This window comes from Aquila chrysaetos, chromosome 12 (assembly GCF_900496995.4).
Source record: "Aquila chrysaetos chrysaetos chromosome 12, bAquChr1.4, whole genome shotgun sequence".
In the NCBI taxonomy this organism is placed as follows: domain Eukaryota; kingdom Metazoa; phylum Chordata; class Aves; order Accipitriformes; family Accipitridae; genus Aquila; species Aquila chrysaetos.
In genome coordinates this window covers 2,712,482-2,733,300 of record NC_044015.1, presented here as the reverse complement: position 1 = coordinate 2,733,300, position 20,819 = coordinate 2,712,482, and the positions used below count along the sequence as shown (strand labels likewise).

The 20,819-nt window shown below is 40.5% G+C and overlaps 3 protein-coding genes across 6 annotated transcripts; 2 read left to right on the top strand and 1 right to left on the bottom strand.

The window, feature by feature from the left end:
- Window positions 1-90: 90 nt before the first annotated feature.
- Window positions 91-5,080, bottom strand: CIB3 (calcium and integrin binding family member 3). Of its 4 annotated transcripts, XM_041127518.1 has the most exons (7): window positions 4,674-5,080; window positions 4,343-4,377; window position 4,276; window positions 2,497-2,588; window positions 1,981-2,128; window positions 808-1,003; window positions 163-300 (listed from the first exon to the last, which is right to left on the bottom strand). In XM_041127518.1, the coding sequence occupies exons 1-7, from the start codon at window positions 4,756-4,758 to the stop codon at window positions 279-281; spliced, it is 579 nt and encodes a 192-aa protein (XP_040983452.1). In that variant the 5' UTR covers window positions 4,759-5,080; the 3' UTR covers window positions 163-278. The 4 variants fall into 4 exon arrangements, with proteins under 4 accessions (XP_029888188.1, XP_040983452.1, XP_029888190.1 ...); XM_030032328.2 differs by lacking the exon at window position 4,276 and having other exon boundaries at window positions 91-272; window positions 2,497-2,608; XM_030032330.2 differs by lacking the exon at window position 4,276 and having other exon boundaries at window positions 2,497-2,608.
- A 710-nt stretch (window positions 5,081-5,790) lies between these two features.
- On the top strand, window positions 5,791-7,076 carry FAM32A (family with sequence similarity 32 member A). Its single transcript, XM_030032999.1, has 4 exons — window positions 5,791-5,928; window positions 6,033-6,171; window positions 6,290-6,343; window positions 6,522-7,076. Exons 1-4 carry the CDS (start codon window positions 5,852-5,854, stop codon window positions 6,588-6,590), a joined length of 339 nt encoding a protein of 112 aa, XP_029888859.1. The 5' UTR covers window positions 5,791-5,851; the 3' UTR covers window positions 6,591-7,076.
- Window positions 7,077-7,522: 446 nt separating this feature from the next.
- On the top strand, window positions 7,523-15,956 carry AP1M1 (adaptor related protein complex 1 subunit mu 1). Its single transcript, XM_030032998.2, has 12 exons — window positions 7,523-7,674; window positions 8,281-8,437; window positions 8,824-8,891; window positions 9,463-9,593; window positions 9,740-9,887; window positions 10,277-10,403; window positions 10,783-10,925; window positions 11,766-11,837; window positions 12,125-12,283; window positions 12,917-13,042; window positions 13,244-13,319; window positions 13,845-15,956. The coding sequence occupies exons 1-12, from the start codon at window positions 7,633-7,635 to the stop codon at window positions 13,865-13,867; spliced, it is 1,272 nt and encodes a 423-aa protein (XP_029888858.1). The 5' UTR covers window positions 7,523-7,632; the 3' UTR covers window positions 13,868-15,956.
- Window positions 15,957-20,819: the final 4,863 nt, after the last annotated feature.

The following is a 20,819-nucleotide window of genomic DNA, read 5'->3' as shown; positions in this document are numbered from 1 at the left end:
TAAAAAAATATTTCCCATCACACTGTCTAGGCCAGATTTACTCTAGCAGAGGGGACAGAATAGACATTTTGTTAAGTTACAGGGAAATCTTGATGAAGAGCTTAATGAATTCTTCCTTTAAGGAGGTAAACAAGAGACAAGAGTTCTCTGACTGGTTAAGTTACCAGAAATTGTCGTCTTTGCTCCTCTCATTCTGCTTTCTCATGGGTGGTAATCTCAGGTGAAGTAATAGTTGTTGAAGGTTCAAGAAGCACTTCCATCTGCATGTTTCACTAGATTCAGATTCGAATGTGAAATGTGCTGTTAGAAAGAGGAAGTAATGATCATTTATGTATCACCCTATTCAAAGGGATTCACTAAACTTAATCCTAGGACTGTATAATAAATGGGAAAATTCATTTTGCAAAGCACTTGCAAAGAATAAGTACATAAAATAAACACAAGATTTGGAGTGCTGCTTTGTGTAAGACATATGCATCAGAAACCACATTAAGACTATGTTACGCATTGAGTGAGCTAATCTCATATACCTATCAATGGACCCTAAGTGCTAATATTAACTTTTTAAATTACCAGGACTTTTTGTCATGTAAAAAGTACATCAGAGGCTCAAAAAGCAAGTCAAGAAGCCTCCACACTTTTCCAAGCTTCTGTTTTCCCAGTCTTTGTGGTGGGCAGCTGTACTAGAAACTGTCAGGGAAGAGTGGTGATCTGTAATGGCTGAGGAGACGTAAAACACACACTTCAGAGACTTCTGACAAAAAAACTAAGAGCAATTTTGTGTTAGAAATTAAAAGCAAATACTACCTGAGGAAATCTGGAGCTCGTATTATCATATGCTGAAAGTCTTCCAAAGACAGCTTGCCATCGTTGTCCACATCAGCTTCATAAATCACCTTTTCACATACAAGGCTAACTTCTTCTGGGGTAAGTTCATTTCGGGTTAATTTGTTAACAGTTTTCTCTAGATCTGATTTGCATATGTAATCATCATTGTTAAAATCTGTCAAAGGAAACAAAATGAATTCAAAGTTACAGAAGTCAGCATTTTATATGGTTGACTGCCAAGACCTAACAGGAAGGGTTTGGTTCCCAGGCTGTAATGTATTTATGTAAATAGAACTTTCAAATTGGAAATGAAGTTATCTGTCTTTGCTTGTATAAAAATTCTGTCTTTGCTTGTATAAAAATTCAATAACAAAATAAAAATCCTGGAATAATTTCTCCTTTTATGCATAAGGCTAACAATTGTAAATAGTTGAATGGCTAAACATAGCCTAGCCATAATTAAATCATTCTGGCAAATCACTACTACTGAACCAAATGCAAGAAATAGTATGAAGTTAAAGGAAGAGAATGGGCTGTTCAGTTTTGGTGGGGGTTCACTTTTTTAACATCTTTGCTGAATCACGTACAGTTTACATCGCAAAAGAAGATTTTGTTTGTTTGATACATTGTTTGACTTTAGCTGATCATAAAGGAAGTAACTGAAAATGGTACTGTAAAAAAAAAAAAAAAAAATACAACAAAAACCCCCAAAAACCCAACCCACAATGAACCTTTAAATTTGTCCTTGGAGAAAAATGCTAGAAGTGTGCTTCCCTGCCTCCCACCTCCCCCTACCAAAACCACGCTACAGATTTATGGGCAGCCAAATCCCTTGTGCTGCACTTTTCCAAGCAGCCCCTCAGACAGAAGTATTTCTTAAATTTTTATCAGCTCTTGAAAACTGCAGATAATTTCAGGTTGTAAATTTTATAGTAAATCCTAATCCCAAACAAATAAGAGAAGAGACAAAAGGGTAAAGAAGACCAGAAGTTTCTAGGAGAGAGAACAGACATTCAAATGCAATGAAAAGAAAGGCTGCATTAGAAACATACCTAACTAGAAATCATTGTGGTGACAAAATGATTATTTTGCATCCCTACATGAAGCTGCAGGATTTCCACAAGGTTTATTTTTTATACATGTCTCACTCACCATAAATTTTAAAAGCATAATAAGCTTTCAAGTCTCTGGGAGCCATTTCACTCAGCACTGAAAACATGTCCAAAAAATCATCTAAAGTCATATTGCCGTCTCCATCCTCTGAGAAAACCTCTGCTATCCGCTGACGAAATGGATTGTCCTGGGCAACAGAACACAGGAGCAAGGGAAGGTCATCTTTACTAGCATTAATTTCAGTGCAGATAAGACACAATTGGAGTGAGACTATTTTTGTTGTAACCCCTTTTTGGCAAATACTCCCCTTTCTGCTATTGTGCTCCTGTCTAATGTTATATCAGGTAGACACAGCTGCAGCCTTCTTTAACTTTTGTGCAATTTCAGGGTGTTTTCAGGGAATCACTAGAAGCTTCCAGAAAGACTTTTGACTTCAATAGCCAAAATTTATTTGTATTTCAGCCTCCCAGCAATTAGTACTGGATGAATTATTAAAAAAGGGTAGATGAAACTGAAATGTGTCACTCGATTCTAGTTGCGTTCCTTGCTCTGTACCTTCAGCTCTGGCATGCTGCCAATGAGTTCATAGGGAAGCGTCACGTCTGGTTTATCTGTGTAGTCAAGTGGAACTAGCTGTGGGGCTAGATCTCGGTATCTGTAAAACAGTCTGAAATAGAAAGAAAGGCTTGTTTAGGGAACAAGTTTTTTAGACCACTGAGAACCATGTGTTTGCCTTTTCCATATCATTCTTCACATTTTTCATCCTTTACCAGGTGGATGATATCAGTCACTAACATTTAATATACTCTGTAGTTGTTGGTGGAAGAGACAGTATTAAAAAGAACACCACAGTGTAACTGGTGAAAACAAAGCCTTCATGCTTACAGAACAACTAGGTGAAAATGCTTACACACGTCAGGCAGCCAAACCACTACACAATATACACAGATACCGTGTATCTGAAAACTGATCTTTACAAAGTTTCAGATTTACTTCTACATTGCCAGCAACGGTGTTCAGGCACGTAGTGTAGTTATGATTTATGTGTTTTTGATAACAAGGCAGAAGACCTTCAGTCCGAAGTTCCACCTAATCAGTTTCCAAACACAAAAAAACTTGTGGCAGGGCAAAAGGGATCCATTTTCCAAATCCACAATGAATGTGACAAAAAATAATGGGCTTAAACTGGAGCATGAAAGATCCAGTTTAAATGTCAGAATGAAACCCTGAATGCCTAAAGCCATGGGCAGGGAGAGAGATCTGGGACCAACTCTAGCAGGTTTTTATCCACCCCAAATATCTTCCATTTTTTCCACAGAACTCGGGTTCAAGAGACAGAAAATGTGCATAATAATTTGAATGTATTCACCACTTTTTCAGCATGCTATTTGCTTCACGTCTTGTGCTAGAGTAAGGATCCCATTTACAGCTGTTATCAACAAAACAATAGGACAGAATTTTAAAAGGGATCCTTATCAATAATAAATGTCTTAGTCATGACACGATTATGGTTCTGGCCTCTATTTACTATGTGGAAAGGAGACAGATTTAGATTTCAATTATTACAGAACCATTCGTATTTTATCCTGTATAGAATTCACACAGTTATCAAGGTTCTAAAGAGGGACATGCCCTGTACAAAATTGTCACTCGTGCTCTGCCCTTCAGAGAAATTAGCAAATCATGTGTGATGCTATCTTGAGAGATGCAGAAACTGAACACTTCCCTTTCTGTTAGTACGCCCAATGGTCAGGAATGGCAAACGTAACTTCAATATTATGTACATTACTATCTGGGTAAGTATTTTTAACAAGAGGAGAACAAGTTCAGGTTTTCAGTGAAGACTCTCAGTCCCACATGAACAGAATACTGAACCTGCCTCCATCAGATCCTTTGGCTGGAGACTAAATGCAATGTTCGATGAAGCACATGAAGGCTTTGGGGAAAATGCACCTTAGAGTATTAGTATAATTATTTACAAGAAGATGTGAAGAAAATGTGAAGAAAATTTGACACAATTGTTAAGGTTTTCATAAACCAGGCAAAGTATTCCAAAGAGTATCAGTATACTTTGAAGTAGCTGTCACAAAACAAGGTGAGAGGAACATGGATGTCACTGGCAAAGTATGCACTAAAGTATAACTTGTTAAATTTATTTCTGATAAATAAAGAGAGTCTGGTACCTTAATACTAAATTTAGAATTCTGGCTCAATTTAGGATAGATAACATAGGGTTTGTACATTAAAAAAAGCAACAAAAATGCTCAAATTGTCCAATGATATTGCTTTAAATTTGTGTAAATCCTTTTAAAAATTATTTTTAAAATACCTCACCCTCTATGTAACCTGTCTTTATAGCAGTGTCTGCCCTTTACCCACAAAATGCATATACAAGACTCACCTCAGAATTTCTTTCCTTGTAAAGAATGTGCAGTCCTATGAAAGAAGAAAAGATAGAACATGTAATGACAGTTTTCAGCATGCATTGGTACAGTGACTTGAATGAAGTCATATTGTAATATATGTGGCCAAGCATGAAAGCTTTTTCTTTTTGCCATATAATTAGGAGTATTTTATAACCCTTCTTCTTGATGTAAGAATCAAACCATGTTACTAAAATCTTTGCTGTAACTTAATAGTCCTACTTAATAATTTTTAAAAGAGATTGTTTTAAAAAAGCCCTCGCCATTATTCAATGTTCTATCTGAACAGCCCTTTAGTTTGTTTTATACCTGATATGCATCCAGCTGCTCTGGAGTGAAAATGGTTTGCTTGTTGCCCATTTCTGGCTCTGAATGCTGATTCTTGTCCCATCATTCTTTCCTCAAAGGCACCTTTATAGGAGGTCTGGATATTCAGTTATTAAAAGCTGCAACAATGAGGTTCAGGTATAGCAGAGGATCAAGTAACCAGCTTCCCTGTTCCACAGGCTGCAAAGTATCATTATAGAAGCATTTCATCAAATCTTCAGTCTGGCTACTTAAGGCTCTTACCCACCTGTCTCCTGTGTGCACAACAAAGACTCCTGTTACAGTATTTAGCCAAACAACTAATAGCTTCTTGTTTGTGTCTTTGAAGCAGCAGGTGGACTTAATGGATCATACTTTTTCATTCCTTCAAACATGGTAAATTAACTGAAAAGTCTTAGCAATGTCTTTCTTCTTTAAGAATTAACACCAAATGCTAGAAATCAGTAACACTGGTAGTAACCCCTTGCCCTTCCCTTCTCACTAATGCTAATGGTAGTTTGTACTGGAGGAAGTAGCTATAAAGTCCACTCGTTCCCTTTATTCTGCATTATCTGTTAATACACATTACCACTAGTCAACCATTATTTGTGTGCCATGATACATATATACTGATACCTGTATGGCCGTTACACTGAAAGTACCTGCGAGTATATAGTTTATACACGCGAACAGAAATGTGATGTTACAGGCTGTATGAAATATGAAAATAAAAGCTAGAAGGAGGAACTGACTGCACAACTACAACATGTGGCAGGCTGCCTTATTTATTGATCACGGGCAGGTTGTAAAACCTTCATTTCTTGGTCATTCCTACCGTCCAGCTGGGTGGGCCCCTCTCTCCTGTGGAAAACGTATTCCCCTCAGCGAAGGAACGCCAGCCTCACCCACCGGCGCGCCTTCAAATAACCAAAAATTATTCAGAATTGTTCCGCTCGGCGTGGAACAAGGTGTGCGGGGAGGGCTGGGACTGGTGTTTTGGGGTTTGGGGTTGGTTTTTTATTTTTTTGGCGCTGCCCGGATCTCTCGACTTTCCTCTCAGCGGGGGCGGCTTCGGCTCGTAACGGTTTTCCCTCACGGAGGGAAGAGGACGCCCCGTTGCCGCGGCAACGGCGCCGCGCGCCGCCAGGGGGCGCCGCAGTGCGCGCGCGGCCGGGAACGCCATGGCGGACTACGAGGCGGTGCAGCGCGGGCCGCTGCGGCTGAAGGGCAGCGGCGGGGCTCTGGGGGCCGGCAAGCGGTGAGGGGACGGCGGGGAAACGGCGTGGGGGGGACGGCGGGAAGGACGGAGGGACGGACGAGGGGTCGGCGGGGTGGGCAGCGGTGACCGCCCTCTGCCCGCAGGAAGAAGAAAAAGGCGAAGGACAAGGCCCAGATCCTGGAGCAGATCGTGAGCAGCAAGAAGCAGGAGGAGGAGAAGAAGCGCGGCCTGGACAAGCGGACCCCGGCGCAGGTGGCCTACGAGAAGATGCAGGAGAAGAGGGTAAGGGCAGCCCTGCCTGGGCCAGACCCCCTCTGGGGGCTCGGGGGGGGGGGGTTAAACCCCCCATGAGGGGCTACGAGTGCTGGAAGTAACCGGCCTCTCTTGTGTCTTCCCCCAGCAAATGGAGAGGATCCTGAAGAAAGCGTCTAAAACCCATAAGCAGAGGGTGGAGGTAAGCTAAATCACCCTGATTTACTCAGGCCGGTGTGTGTTTATCAGCACGCAGGCTTGTTGGGCTGGGGGAACTGTTTCGCCTCTGTGAAACCACAGAACCGGGGAGGTCTTGCGGCTCAACGGCAGTGATGTCGGCACCAAATATTAAACATTTTCTTTCTCCTTCTCTCCCCTAGGACTTCAACAGGCACTTGGATACTCTGACTGAGCATTACGACATTCCTAAAGTCAGCTGGACTAAGTGAACGGGCTCCTTTTTCAAGGCTTTGGATCAGGAGCTGCATTTTGTTTGTATGAAACAGGGTTGCTGTGTAAATCAGTGTATTCTCCATATTGAATGTTTAATATATCTTCCGAACGTTTATGACTTTGTACTGTCTTATTTCATTGTTTTGTTTTTTAAAATCAAATATTCAACAAAGTCTCTTCTTGGCTGATGAGCTCTGATTTATGTAGGTGCAGAGGGCTGGGGTTTTTTTAGTGCTTAAAGTGAGATTAAGGCCAAAATCAATTGCCGTGAGCCCGCTGGGAAACATTCCTTTATTTGTTTGATACTAATACTTCTCTGTTTTGGAGGTGAAGAGTCTGACAGTCTCACAGAGCATCAGCTTCTGTTGTAAGTTATAGGAATTGTATAATTTCTTTGTCTCTAGACTTCTTTCAGAGGTGGAGGGTCCGCTGTAACTTGTAATGTCGATGTAACTTCTTATTAAAATGCTGCTTTCATCCTTTTTTTGGTGCTGACTTACCTATAAAACCAAGGGCAGCGCACTGAGGGAACAGTTTGCACCTGGAGTTTTTGAAACGCCTTTACAATTCTTACTCCCTTTGAGACGTGGCGTGCAGCTTGACGTTTCGAATCCTAACCGGCCTCTTAAACCCCAATATTGGTCTTAAACCCCAATATTGGTCTTAAACCTGAATGTCGTCCCTCTGCCGTCGCTGGCGGGGCCCTGGGTGCTCAGGTTGCGGCCCCTCGTCCTGGCGCTGTTAGCCCCGCTCCTGGTGCTGTTCGCAGCGCTGTGGGACCTTTTCTCAGCAGGGGAGGGGGAAAAAAAAAAGTAAAAAAATAAAAAGACCCACCCTCGGGACTCTTTAACATGAGGATGGTGTGAATTAAGGTGTTCTTCCGCGGCGGAGCCCTGCGCGTATCCTTCCCCGCAGCAGCCGGACCTCGTCTCGTTTCGTCACTTCCTGCCGGAAGTGCTGTGCGAGAAGCGGAAGTCGGTGTGTCTGTGACCGGGCGACACGGCGGCCCGGGCGGGAGGAGGCGGCGGCGGCGGGGCGATGTCGGCCAGCGCCGTCTACGTGCTGGACCTGAAGGGGAAGGTGAGGCCCAGGCCGCGGCGATCTCTGCGGGGCCGAAGCGGAGGGGCCGGGCTCGCTGAGGGGGTCGGGCCCCGGGATGGCGGGGGGGTCCCCCGGCCTCGTTGGGGTCTGCGGGGGCCGCTTTCCCCTTCCCGGCGCCTTCTTGCCGGCAGCCCCGGTTTTACATGGCGCTGTGAGAAGGGGGGTCGTGGCTTGTGTCTCCTCTTCGCAGTTACAGGTGCTGAGGGAGGTGCTAGCAGGGCCCTTGGGCATCCCACCTGGAGTAATTAATCCCTGCTGTAATTGCGGGTGGTTTGTCTCAGAGGGGTTGCATGTTTTCCTACCTTAAAAGCGTTATTAGGGCGTGGGCGGCAATAGGTGAAGAATAACTCTGGAAAGTGTTAATATGTGACTTTGCAATGAAAGATTAGGATTTGCATTCCGATCAGAAAAGTATCTTGGTCTTGTGATTTGCATTTATAGTATGCGTAGGAGCTAGAGTGAAGCTTGGTGGCTTTTTAAAAGTTACTTAAAGACACCGTCCAAATATCTGGTGCGTTGATCTTGCGTGGTAACATCATCTCACGAAAGAGAAAAAATATAAAGATTTTGTTCCTGTCTTTATAGGTTCTCATTTGTCGGAATTACCGTGGAGATGTGGACATGTCAGAGGTGGAGCATTTTATGCCAATCCTTATGGAAAAGGAAGAAGAGGGGACGCTTTCTCCTATTCTAGCACATGGAGGAGTTCGTTTTATGTGGATTAAACATAACAACCTGTATCGTATCCTTTATACTGCAGATAGCTCTCATACGCTGATATGCCAAGTGCTGCTTTATTATTTTTGTTCTTTGTGTCTAAAAGCAAAGCTAGAGAATGGGTGAAGTGACATAAGGAGGCTCTATTAAATAAAGTCGTTTTATGCTTTACGTAGTGTAATGTGCACCAGCAGCACAGGGTGCAGAAAAGTGTTTAGATTGATTCTACTCTACTAAATTATTTCCTAAATGTTTATCTTCACATCTCATTAGACCAGAGGTACTGTTCATTAATTAACTCTTAGGTTTTTTGGCCAACTCTAGTTGCCTAAAGGCTTTTAAAAATGCACTTAGTAAACATGGTTTTTGAATGGTGACTTTGAATGCATGTTCCTGAACATCCTTTATCAGTTGTTGCAACTTCGAAGAAAAATGCTTGTGTATCACTGGTGTTTTCGTTTTTATATAAAGTAGTTCAGGTGAGTATGAAATTTCCAAAGTAACCTCCGTCTTCTCGGTTCAGTCTAAATCTGATCTAAATAGAAGTGCGTAGAGCTTTCACATTTTTAAGAACTCTGTGGTAATAGCATTTTTACTTTATATTTGATTATTTTGTAGAACTATCTTCCTAACCACTAATAATGGAATTGATATTTTGTAGCTGAGTAGGCAAAGGATGTGACACAATGCTGTAAGTAGTTGCACAAGACCTGAGAACACAGAGGAGAATTGTGAACTTGATGCATGAGTAGTGGTATATCACATAGATTCTATGTTTGGTTCATCTGTACCTGGCATGAAAAATATTTTCTCCAGAATAAATATTTTTCATAATAGTTAGAGTTGCTTCTAGGATTCTCTAGCTCTCTTTTAACTGAGGTGGGTTTCCTGAGGCTAATCTTCTGAACAGAATGCTGTTTGTGAATTATGGGGTTTGGTTTGGAGCTTTTTAAAAATTGCTATTTTAGATACAAGAACACATTCTGAATGTGCTGTACTTCCTCAGTTAATGTCCTCCTTCTTCCCCTCCCTCCTGTCGCTTTGTTTCAGGTTTTTTCTGAATATTTCAAGGAGTTGGAAGAAGAGAGCATTAGGGATAATTTTGTTATTATTTATGAGTTGTTAGATGAGCTTATGGATTTTGGTTATCCACAAACCACTGATAGTAAAATTTTACAAGAGTAAGTATCATTCTGCATCACTTACAGTGACAAACTCCTTGGAAAGTTTTGAGCATTCTTCCCATACACAAACAAATCTTTTGGCTTGGTCTAGTTATCAAAAAAGCTAATTTTCATTTTTTCATGCCAATTATGTGGCTGTAAAGGTACATCACTCAGGAAGGTCACAAACTTGAAACTGGAGCTCCGCGTCCACCTGCCACTGTTACAAATGCTGTTTCATGGAGATCAGAAGGAATAAAATACAGGAAAAATGAAGTGTTCCTGGATGTTATAGAGTCTGTTAACCTTTTGGTGGGTACCTTTTAACTTTTAAGGAGAATTTTGATAGGAAGTGTTGAAAAGGGCTTATTGTCTGAAAACCTGCAAGGGTACAATAGAAAGTCAGACCAGCTAGTGTACTGTGATGCTCAAAACAATGTCAGTCATTAAGACCAAGTACCTGTAAGGACATCCAGCAGACAAATAATGCTTTATTTGGATGTACTGCTGATTTCTGATACGTCCTTTCCTCCTCCCTCTATGCCCATCACCTCCCTGATCTAATTCTATTCTACCGGATTAATCTCCCAGGAGAAAGACACCCAAGAAAACTTGGGACACGGGGATGGAGTGGGAGTGTTGTGATATGTTGCAACATCAAACATCAGAGCCATCTTACCTTTCTTTTTGTTTTTGTTCAGGTCAGTGCCAACGGAAATGTATTACGGAGTGAGATAGTTGGATCCATTAAAATGCGAGTCTTTCTCTCGGGAATGCCAGAGCTGCGCCTTGGTTTAAATGACAAAGTTCTTTTTGATAATACAGGCCGTGAGTATTTCGGTGATATCTCAATAATCATGAAAGAAGTTATCTCAAGTCTTAGGTTTTGGGATGCTTGAGGTTCAGCTGAAAGGATTTGTTCTAAGATGATTGAAATACTCCCTTTATCAGTGTAGAAAACCACATTAGGTCTTGTGTGACAGTACCAAGCAAAGATGGAACGCCATGGTAATATGTGGTAACCATCTAGGCTTCCTCATCTCTTTTTCCTTGGGACTTCTGCAGTCCTAAAAACCTATAGCAAGCTAAAGAAAGTGTTGGCTAAAAGGGAGGAGTGTCAGCAGACAACTGCTTAGCTGTGTAACTGGCTACAATGAGACTTCAGGCATGCTTGGTGTAGCACCTTGAAACGTGTATTTTCTGCTAGGTGGCAAAAGTAAATCAGTAGAACTGGAAGATGTGAAGTTTCACCAGTGTGTTCGTCTCTCTCGCTTTGAAAACGACAGGACAATTTCTTTCATTCCGCCTGATGGAGAGTTTGAACTCATGTCATATCGTCTTAATACCCACGTAAGTCTGGATGTTTGCATTTTTTATGTGATAGTGTTTTAGATTGTAGGCAAAATTACTAACGGCTTTCCCTTAATTTTTTTTTTTTTTTCTTAAAGTATGGGTAGCATAGTAGTTTTCAAGTCAACTGTTAATAGCAAAGCTTTGTGCTTGCTCATTTTGGAGGAAGTAAGAATGAGTTTAGAAATAACTTGGTAATAAGTCTCTCTTTTTTTTTTTTCCAACTACTATTGAAACTGGTTCTGAAATAACTGTTCCTGTGATTTTTTTTTTTTTTTAAGCTAACTACATGATGAAATGTCAGTGTAACAATTCATTGTGCTTGACAACAGCAGTATTTATGTAGTTGAATTTTATTAGAATATGCTGGCCACAGTGATAAGGATAGCTTTCCTTTCAGAAAAGGAAAAATTCAGTATAGAGAAGGTCTATAATATGCAACTATGACAGGAGACAACAAATGAAAAGTTTAGTATTAATTTTTTTCAAGGGCAGTAGTTTGAATTAGAGTTATTTTTAGGGCTTGTCATAGTTCAGTCCCTAGTGTGTTAAATTATCAAATATTTTGGAGTGCAAGTGTTTGTTATTAGGGATTAATCTGAGACATACTTTTTTAAGCCTATAATTCTTGTAACACTTGGTTGTTGGTATATCAATGCTTGCTCATTTGTGTAAATTTTTTTTTTTTTAAATAAAAACACAACTCATTTGTCATTTTGAACACCACAGACTTTCTGTTTTCTGTGGGGTTCATGTGTTAAGTGTAGCTTTATGGGAAGCAACATTTTAACGACCGTGTCAAAGTAAAACCTACAGCTGTTAAGTGTTTTTCCCCCATAGGTAAAACCACTGATCTGGATTGAGTCTGTGATTGAAAAACACTCGCATAGCCGCATAGAGTACATGATCAAGGTCAGAAGTTCTAAAATAATTATGGCAAATTTTAGTCTTCTCTTCCCTTTGTTTTCAAAGCTTGACTACCAGTATGTGCATTTTTGTACAAGTATTTAGTATTTTTGTGGGACTTGCATCTTTTTGAGAACTTCATTTGTAAGTTACAATCTCTGCGTTACAGTCCTGTTTCTCAGGATGTAGATCGGGGTGGAGGGGAATTGTCTCGCAGCTCTCTGAACTCACTAGCATAATGGAAATACTTACAGGCCTGCTTTTCTGATTGTTTTTTTTTTTTTCTTCTTTAGGCAAAAAGTCAATTTAAGCGTAGATCAACTGCCAACAATGTGGAGATTCACATTCCAGTTCCAAATGACGCAGACTCGCCAAAGTTTAAAACCACTGTTGGAAGTGTCAAATGGGTTCCAGAGAACAGTGAAATTGTCTGGTCCATTAAATCTTTTCCAGTAAGTGTTATTTTTAGTCTTATCGCCTAATAATGTAATAATTACTTAACATTAATATTTTATGAATGTTCAGGCTCCGCCTAAAGCAAATTCTAATAGTATCAGACAAGTAGTACTGGCCTCTTCCTCTTTTCCCTTGGATGAAGGATTGGAACTTGCTGATAGATGTTTAAGATACTGTTATTTATATTTGTTTAACTGGGATAATTCTTCAGAACTAGGTTAGAGAGCAGATTTTTGAGCGATGTCTGTGGATGGTGTAATCCCTTGGCCTAGATTTAGCAGCAGCTGTTTTAGTTTGTCAAATTCCTTCTTGGGTGGTTCCATAAGCATGAGCTCTTTCAGATTCTAATTGTGTGGTAGTAGAGCTGTCTGTCACCGTTTAATCAGCATGGTCAGTGGCACCCTTGTCTTTTGACTATGAGGCTGGAAGAAAATGAATTGTGCCTCAGGCTGGTCCTAATTTGATCTGCATCTTTAAAATAAAAACAAGTACGTTTAAGCCCTGTAGAAGAGCTGAAATGAATGGTGGAGTTCAGCCATTTGACATTAAGAAAACCACTTGTATTGTTGCAAGTTTTTTTTTTTTTATTTTTTGTTTCAAGAAAAAAAAAATCTGTCCCTTTTGGGTAGGGTGGAAAAGAATACCTGATGAGAGCTCACTTTGGACTTCCAAGTGTTGAAGCTGAAGATAAGGAAGGAAAACCTCCCATTAGTGTAAAGTTCGAGATTCCATATTTCACCACTTCAGGAATCCAGGTCAGTAGTTGAAAACAGAAATACTGGCAAGTTAACATGCTAGACTCTTAACACACAAGTTTTTTTCTCATCTTCTTGATGATTCCTATTAAATGTTATCCATAAAACATATTTTAGACCAAAAAAATATTTCTTCTTTTTTGCTAAACGCTGCTTGGCTGACATGGGAGACTTTATTTCTTAACATATCTTTCTTTCCAGGTTCGCTACTTAAAGATAATTGAGAAGAGTGGCTATCAGGCTCTCCCGTGGGTTCGTTATATTACCCAGAATGGAGGTAAATGGAAGGCAATAGACTGTAGACGTGTCCAACTTGCTTATTTTTTTTTTCCAGCATACACCTACAAATTGAAACACACAAAACCAGTTTGCTCAGTCACCTTTTTTTTTTGTCAGTCACCTTTTTTGGTGTCTTAATGAAAGACCCAATGGGATAGTTGAGTAATAATGCTGTTCAAGTATTTTGTAATTAAGCTGGGATTTTTGGAACATAAATTTAAAAAGAAATTGCTCACACATATCACTCTGCCAGCTTTCAAATGTATAAGACACTGTCTACTAAAAGATACTAGATTGTTAGCAAGGAAAAGTGGTGGGGGTGGTTTTGGTTTTTGTTGTTTTTCTAATCTAACTTTTTTCTGGCATGGAAGCATGACTGCCTGCAATTACCTTAATTGCTTTAGAGCTAGTTATCGTGGCCATTCTAAGCAAAGATCTGGTTTTATTTTAATCACTTCATCTCAATTTATTATTCTTAGACAAATTACTAAAACTGGGGTTTTGGGTTTTTTCCCCTTTACAGACTACCAGCTTCGAACACAGTAAAACACCTCGCAAGCACCACAGATGACAAAACTTCAGGCCTAGAATTTGTTTGCAGAAGCTTCTGTGGTACTGAGAGCTGTGAATGTTGTTGCCAAGGGTCTTGTTTCTGCAATCTTGGATTGGCAGGAGAAAGATTGGAAAATTAGTGTTTTCAATAATGTGTTTGAGCATTTGAACCATTAGTATTGATTGTGTGAATATTTATTTCATTCTTAGAACATGCTGATCTTGCTGCTAAATGCTAATTACATTAGGAGTAGCAGTTACCTTGAGGAGCCAGGAATACAGAACGAACCTTGAGAATCTCTTGTCAATGCCTTGTCTGTTACATTCGCAAAGTTTCTAGTATTTGTATTTTAGGATCTCTAAAGACATTGGCAGCATTATGCTACAAATTAGGGAGACAATTGTGCAATTAAATGACTGCTGAACACTTAGTTGTATTTAGCCCAAGGTATTTATTTTTTTCTGGGCATTTGGGTGCCTTAACTCCTTCAAAGCTCTGTTAACTTATAAAAATTTTTGGCATATGAGTTAAAACTATTTGCTCTTTTGCATGGCTTCAAACCAATTAATCTGACAGAACAACTTCAAGTCAAGGGTTTGGAAACAAAAACAGGGGTTCATTAAAGACTAAGTTAACTGAGAACAAGAGATCACGGAAGTAAATGTCTATGGGAACATCTCTGTGGAAGCATGATGGTTGCTAGTTCAAGTTAGTTGAAATGCAGACTGAAGAGTTTCAACCCTGTGATACCCCTAGGGCATGGAAACCCCATGCCAATTGACTACTATTTGCCTTTTTTAAATTTCTGTTCATAAAAAGTTCAAAACTGTAATGTGTAGACATAAGACCTTGGATTAATTATTCAAAAACAATTTTGGAGGTGATGAAATTTGGTAGGAAGATTGGTTTTATTATTATTTTTCCAGATAATAGTAATATACTCCAACCTCTTCCTGAAAATTGATTGTTGTTTATGAAGAGGCCGATAAAAATACAGTTGCCATCTTTCTTCCAGCCTGCCTTTGTGTTAATTTAGGGCAAATATTTCCCTTTTTTGCTAGAGTTTGCTAGAATTGTTTATCCTTTTTTGCCCTAAAGGGGGGTGCTTTCTTTCTCAGTCTTTTCCATTTGTAAACAACTATTACTATAACTTCCTGGCAGAATGGATAACAGTTCAGAACGTTATACTTAAAGGTATTATTTTTTTTTTTTACATGCCGTTTCATTTTTTTTCTGGAAAGCTATAAGATTGGCATGGGTGTACATAGTTATTTTGATTTTTCAGAAGAATTTTGATGGTTATCAGTATTTTCTTTAAACAGTTTTTAGAATGTTTTGGTTTGAATTTAGTACTCCTGACAGATGCTAAACTTAAACCATCAGAATCTAAATATATATACGTCCGCAAATGCAATGTAATACACTGTGTGCAAGGTTCTCCGCCCCACTCCGTTGACAGTCCCGGACTCTGCGGCAAGATTGAGAAGATACTTCAGTCACTGTCCCCACTAAATCCTTGTAGACTATATATAGAGATATACCTGTGTATGCAGTATATACTATTAGCAAAAAATCAACTCAGTTCCCCTGAGATGTGGCCGCTGTAGCGTTGCAGGAAGATCGGCCCCAGAAAGGACCGATACCTGAAGGTACCCAGGCGATAACCAGGCAGCTGGTTAGGCAACGATAAGTGTGGACATGTATGTTCCGGAGTAAGGTTACTGTATTTGTCACCCAACAAGCTTGATGTTGAAACAAATCATCTGTTCAAGATTTTGGTTCCACTACTCATTTTCATTTGAACAATTAAGCTTATGACTGGACTAAACATTTTTGTATTAAAACTGTAACTGGTTGACAAATCACTTTCTGATGACTCTGTTCTTCAAAGTGTTCACTTATAATTATTTGCCTGTAAAATGGGACTCTTAATAACTTCATTTGTTTTCCTGTTGAAGGTTGTATCTTGCAGACCAGAACAGTATTTTGCCATATTTTGTCACAATTTGACTCTCTTTTGATGATGGGGCATCAGCCGTGCTTGTCCAGGAAGTAATAAAAGGGCAAAAAGTTGTCTTTTAATCAGTTGCACTTCACTTGTTCTTTTTTCACTTTGATCTACAGCAAGTTCTAGCCCTTAATATTAGAGTACCCTCAGTTGTTCTGGTATGAGGTCTGGATAAGTGGAACTGAACTTCATAAAAGCTGAAAGTATTCATATTACCAAAATTCATTTACTAAATACTGACAAAATCTTTGCTTTTCTATTGTTCTCTGCAAAATTCGTCCATGCACTATAAAATTAGTGCTCGTTCGCACCCTCTTATTTCAGAAAGCGAAAAAAACCCCACCTCTTCATCCATTCATTGTCGAAATGTAGGGTCTGTGTGTACTTACACAGGGATAAGGGCAGAAATGAGGAGATGTGGTATTAGTTTAGCACCAGCGCTTGTTCAAGGAGTAACTTTTTTTTTTTTTTGATAAATTTAAATCTTTCTTATCTTGGTGGCTTCTGTTCTCTGCCTAATGTGGAAAAATGTAAATTTGACGGTCTGCCACTATGTTACAGGTAAGTGCCGAATATAAAATACTTTAAAAAGACAATTTGCATAATTCAAATAAGCAGTAAAGTGTCTCATCTGCGTTTTCAGCTCGATGTGGTTTCATAGCTGTGTTATGTGGAATTTGGAACATTAAAAGACAAAACTTCTTCAGTGGCTCTGAAAACATACCTCTCTTCCTAATGCTAAGCCAGCAATGTTTAAATGTTCTCCGCAGTCTTGTTTTTTGTAATAAGCTGAGAAGCGTGATAGTTTTTTCTCAGCAAGCTGAAGTGTGTTTCCTCCGCTCTATCCTTAACGCAGACTGCTGGCTCAGGATATTTCAGCAGCAGGAAGCGTTCCCCCTCTCCCTCCCCAGGCACGCAAAACCAGCCTCATCTACACGTTATTTAATTGCTAACTGATTAGATAGCTGTTCCTCAAGGTGCGTCAGCGGCACTCCCCCGTCGGAGTAAATGGGTAGTTTTACTTCCCGTAGTGGGGTGTACGTGTGTCTGATACCTTGGTTTTCTTAGAATGACAGATTGCAACACACTACTAGGTCTTTGGAGTTTTTTTTCCTCCCCCCCCCGGCCAGTTCTGCCAGTAGATGGCATTCTGAGCATGCTGCATGCTTCCCATTAATTCTCAGAAAGAGTCGTACACTCACAGTATGTACAAAATGTGGCTTTTGATTTGGAAGGTATTGCTTTTAGTTCCTCTGAGTTTATTAAAAAAATATATAATTTTTTTTTTTTTTAGGCTTACACAGCATGATTTTTGGAGTTCAGTAACTTCTCAATTTAGTTTTGACAGTTCTCTCTTAACGTTCTTACTTCTTTCTGTTACTCTCAGGGGGCTGATAGTGGCAATACTGTGGAACAGAGTAGAGGGCATCAGTGCAAAGGGAAGGGATGAGCAGCTCTGCGGTACCACAGAAGCAGCTACTCACGAGTTGTAAGTTGGTGGTGTCGGACATTGCTGGGTCACAAATGAAGACTCAGCTGGTCATCTGGAAGCTCCTGTTTGATACAACATAGGAGAAAGAGTATCTTTCCTCCCCACTTGATTACCTCTAGAGAAAACTGGTTTTGTCTTGCTAAAAGAAGCCAGAACCTACCTCCCAGTCAAATAAAACGGGCACATTAGAAAAGCTTCATTCCACCTCTGTCTTCCAGCTGGGGAGATTCTTTCACTGGTTTTCTTTCACATCTTTCTACTCTTCCTTCCTTATTGCCATTCTTTTATGCCTGTATACTGTTTGAACTGCTTAGATTTGCTTCCCCACTCCAATCTGGGCTGGTTTTGTCTGTAAAACATTCTTACACATAAAGAGAGACAAGAAGAGTTTATCCATAGTGGGTTTGACTTGGGTTAAGAGATTGCACCTGTTTATTTCTGACTTTATATTCTGTGACAAGAAATGGGCTAAACCTTGGCACCTCTATCTTTATCTTGTGCCAAACGCAGTATGTTGCAATTCGTTCAGCACTTTTTTTTTCCCCCCTGCTGTGGTTGACACCCACTGCTGTTTGTAATTTCAGCAGCCCTGGCACTGCGAGGGTTGGTGGCCTTGCAGAAAATAGCGTGAGAGAGCAAAGTTAAGGGACAATATGAATAATCTTAATTGCTATGGTAATTAATTATACAACATTCTCATTTATGCTACAGGAGAAGTTCTACTGAAATCACAAACAATCATAAACTTTTTTTTCCACGGAATTTTGTGCAATCCAGAGTGTTCTACAAGTCATGCCCTCCCTACGCACAGATAAAACTTGTTTCTCTTGTAGTTACGGCACGTTGTCTTGACTCAGCGTTTATGAAAGCGCAGTTAGTCACATCTCTCGCTGTAGTCAGATGCAGGAGGTTCCCTTTTGCAATTATTTCACTTTGTCATTAGCGCATTAGTTAAAGACTTTGGGTCCTTCTGTATTTCCTCCCTTCCCGGGGCTGGCGAATTGGGCTGTAACTTTGATCTCTTTGGCTTTGGCAGCGCAGGGTCTGTGTGCGGATCGTGGCCAGCTCTGGGTGTGGACTCTTCACGATGTGACCATTGCTCTGGGCAGCAGCGCGTCCGGCTCTGTTCCTTGTGTGCCAGTTCCTAAACAAAAAAACGTAACGTGTTTTTAAAGATAGGAGTTGTAGCTAAACTCAGTTCTGTGTTTTGTTCTCCCGAAAATGAAGGATTCTTGTTTTATTAGGATGCGTTCTGGGCTAAGTTCCCAGGAACCTGGTGCGAGCAGCCATCTGAAATGGAGATCGTCAACAGCCCTGCAAAATCAATGGCATCGCATGGGAAGATTAAAGCCACTTTTCCCACTTCAGCTGTTCTGCTGCTCGTGGTTGTTGGCAGACTGGTTGAACCAGAGGATAGTTCTGAGTTTAATATCAGAAATTTTGCCCAGCTTAACCTTATGACCTGTCTCTCTCCTTTTTCTTCTCCTTCCTCCTTCAAGCTGCTAGCATTTCTTCATGCTCGTTCGGGTCTTGTCGACTGCCCTGGCAGTTGCAGCATTGCATTGGTGCAACTTTGTTGTGCTGTAGGTGGAATTACTCTGGGTTATTCTCAAAAAATTACGGACGTGAACCTGGAGCCTCCAAGTGCATTTGCAGGCTGATGGTCAAATAAATAAGCAGAAACAGGCCTGAATCAAATGATCAGCAACGTGAAGAACAAGACGCTCCCAAAGTCAGCGTGCTGGGCTACGGCCCGTTCTGGAGAAAGTTTTGTAGGCTTAGTTCAAATCTTGGCTGTGGATTTGTACCTTGGATCAAAGTTTTGTTGCAGGCCCTTCTCCAATATAAAGCAAAGAAACGTAAAACAACAAATATCTAGTGAAATCCAAACACAATCTGCTCTATGTTATGCTACAAAAATGAATGAACTCTGCCTCCCACCCTCTCCCACTGTGACTTGCTGTGAATAAGCACTGCTCAAAGGAAACTATCGCAAGAAGTTCTGCCTCTTTCCAGCAGGAATAACAATTGAGGAAGGAAAAACGCTGACTAGTTTTATCTCTGCTCTTCCAGTTGGGCAGGTATAGGTGAAGAGCGGATGGGGTGCTTTAAGTAGCATTAAGTAGTAGAAAGGACTCACCCTTAGCATGGAACTAAAGCCCAAATATTCAACTATAAGGCTATAAAAATGTCCTGCATAAGGAGCATCCTATACCTGATTTGAGACTTCCTTAGACCATCTGAAGCAGCATGGTTGTTGCACCACGGATTTTGAAGGACAGAAGAATATCTAGGGAAATCAGACAGACTAGGCTAAATCCATAAATCTATTATTTATGAATCTTCAAGCCGCTGGGTTACGTGTCATTGATGTACCCGCTGGATCACCAGGAAGGCTCCGCAGAGCGACTCTGGATTGCGCTGTTGGGAAACCGGGTCTTGAGCCTATGCTCCAAATCAAGAGAGAGAACAAATCTCATTCTGGGTTTTGCCACTTGATTAAAGAGCTTGTAGAAGCTGCTGGTTCCTACCCCTGGTCTTTCTGGTGAGTGTAAGCGTGCTCCTGCACCAGCAGGGAATGAGGGATGTGACAACCCCACAAAGTCCAGGAGCAAGCAAAGGTGCTGGGTTTCTTGTTCTATCACAATTTAGGAGGTTTTTTACCATAAGGGCTTTGTGAGTGGGCTGGCAAATACCAGCTGGGTGTCAGGTAGGAGATCTCAACTGTGCATTAGAAATAGACAGTTAAGAGGGAATATAATACCCAAATCCAGCTGTGGTTTTATATTTTCAAGAAGTTCTTTCTTAAAGCTCCTGGAGTGCTGTGTTCCAGGCTGTGTACCAGTGACTGCTATGGTCTAGCCAAGGAGATGGGACAAAGCTACAAAGACAGGAAGAGTTTGAAGAGGCTTCAGTGTAAAAGTTGGAGAAAAAGCTTGAGGGAAAGGATATGAATGAGGTCTGTTTAGAAATGCCAACATTATAAACAAATGAAATCTGCTTTTTCATCTTCAGAGGTAAAAAAACAGTCTATAAAGTTGAAAAGGAATGTGTTTAAAATTGATAAAAGAAAATATTACAGTGTAAAATTCCACCTTTTCCCCGTATTTGTTTAGAAAAGGACTTAGCAGTCAAGCACTGCCCCATGCCAGAGGTAGGAACCCTTTGCTAATAGAGCTAAGCTCTCATCTGTGTTCCAGCCACCTCTAATTACTCCCTGACCAATAGTGAGCACATGGCTGCAGAACGAGTGTTTATTTTCTTGCTTGCTTATTTATTAAAACAAAAGCACAAGACAGAGCGCTTCTACGTGTTGTGAACTCTACAATTGTTAAAGTTTCCGAGAGGTCACAAGGGTCCCAGATAACATTAGCAGCTAAGTGCTATGTTGTCCTTTTGTGTTATCAACAGGAAACATCTTTACCAGCACAGGAACTACAGCTTT

Excerpts from the sequence above, each read along its gene's own strand:
- CIB3 (XM_030032328.2), bottom strand. The coding sequence starts at position 4,724 with ATGGGCAACAAGCAAACCATTTTCACTCCAGAGCAGCTGGATGCATAT. Across the intron at positions 4,378-4,673 it reads AGCAGCTGGATGCATATCAG|GACTGCACATTCTTTACAAG; the intron begins GTATAAAACAAA and ends CTTCTTTCATAG. Across the intron at positions 2,129-2,496 it reads GCAGCATGCCAGAGCTGAAG|GACAATCCATTTCGTCAGCG; the intron begins GTACAGAGCAAG and ends TCTGTTGCCCAG.
- AP1M1 (XM_030032998.2), top strand. The coding sequence starts at position 7,633 with ATGTCGGCCAGCGCCGTCTACGTGCTGGACCTGAAGGGGAAG. Across the intron at positions 8,438-8,823 it reads TAAACATAACAACCTGTATC|TTGTTGCAACTTCGAAGAAA; the intron begins GTATCCTTTATA and ends ATCCTTTATCAG. Across the intron at positions 13,043-13,243 it reads TCACCACTTCAGGAATCCAG|GTTCGCTACTTAAAGATAAT; the intron begins GTCAGTAGTTGA and ends CTTTCTTTCCAG.
- FAM32A (XM_030032999.1), top strand. The coding sequence starts at position 5,852 with ATGGCGGACTACGAGGCGGTGCAGCGCGGGCCGCTGCGGCTGAAGGGC. Across the intron at positions 6,172-6,289 it reads AGAAGATGCAGGAGAAGAGG|CAAATGGAGAGGATCCTGAA; the intron begins GTAAGGGCAGCC and ends GTCTTCCCCCAG. Across the intron at positions 6,344-6,521 it reads CCCATAAGCAGAGGGTGGAG|GACTTCAACAGGCACTTGGA; the intron begins GTAAGCTAAATC and ends TCTCTCCCCTAG.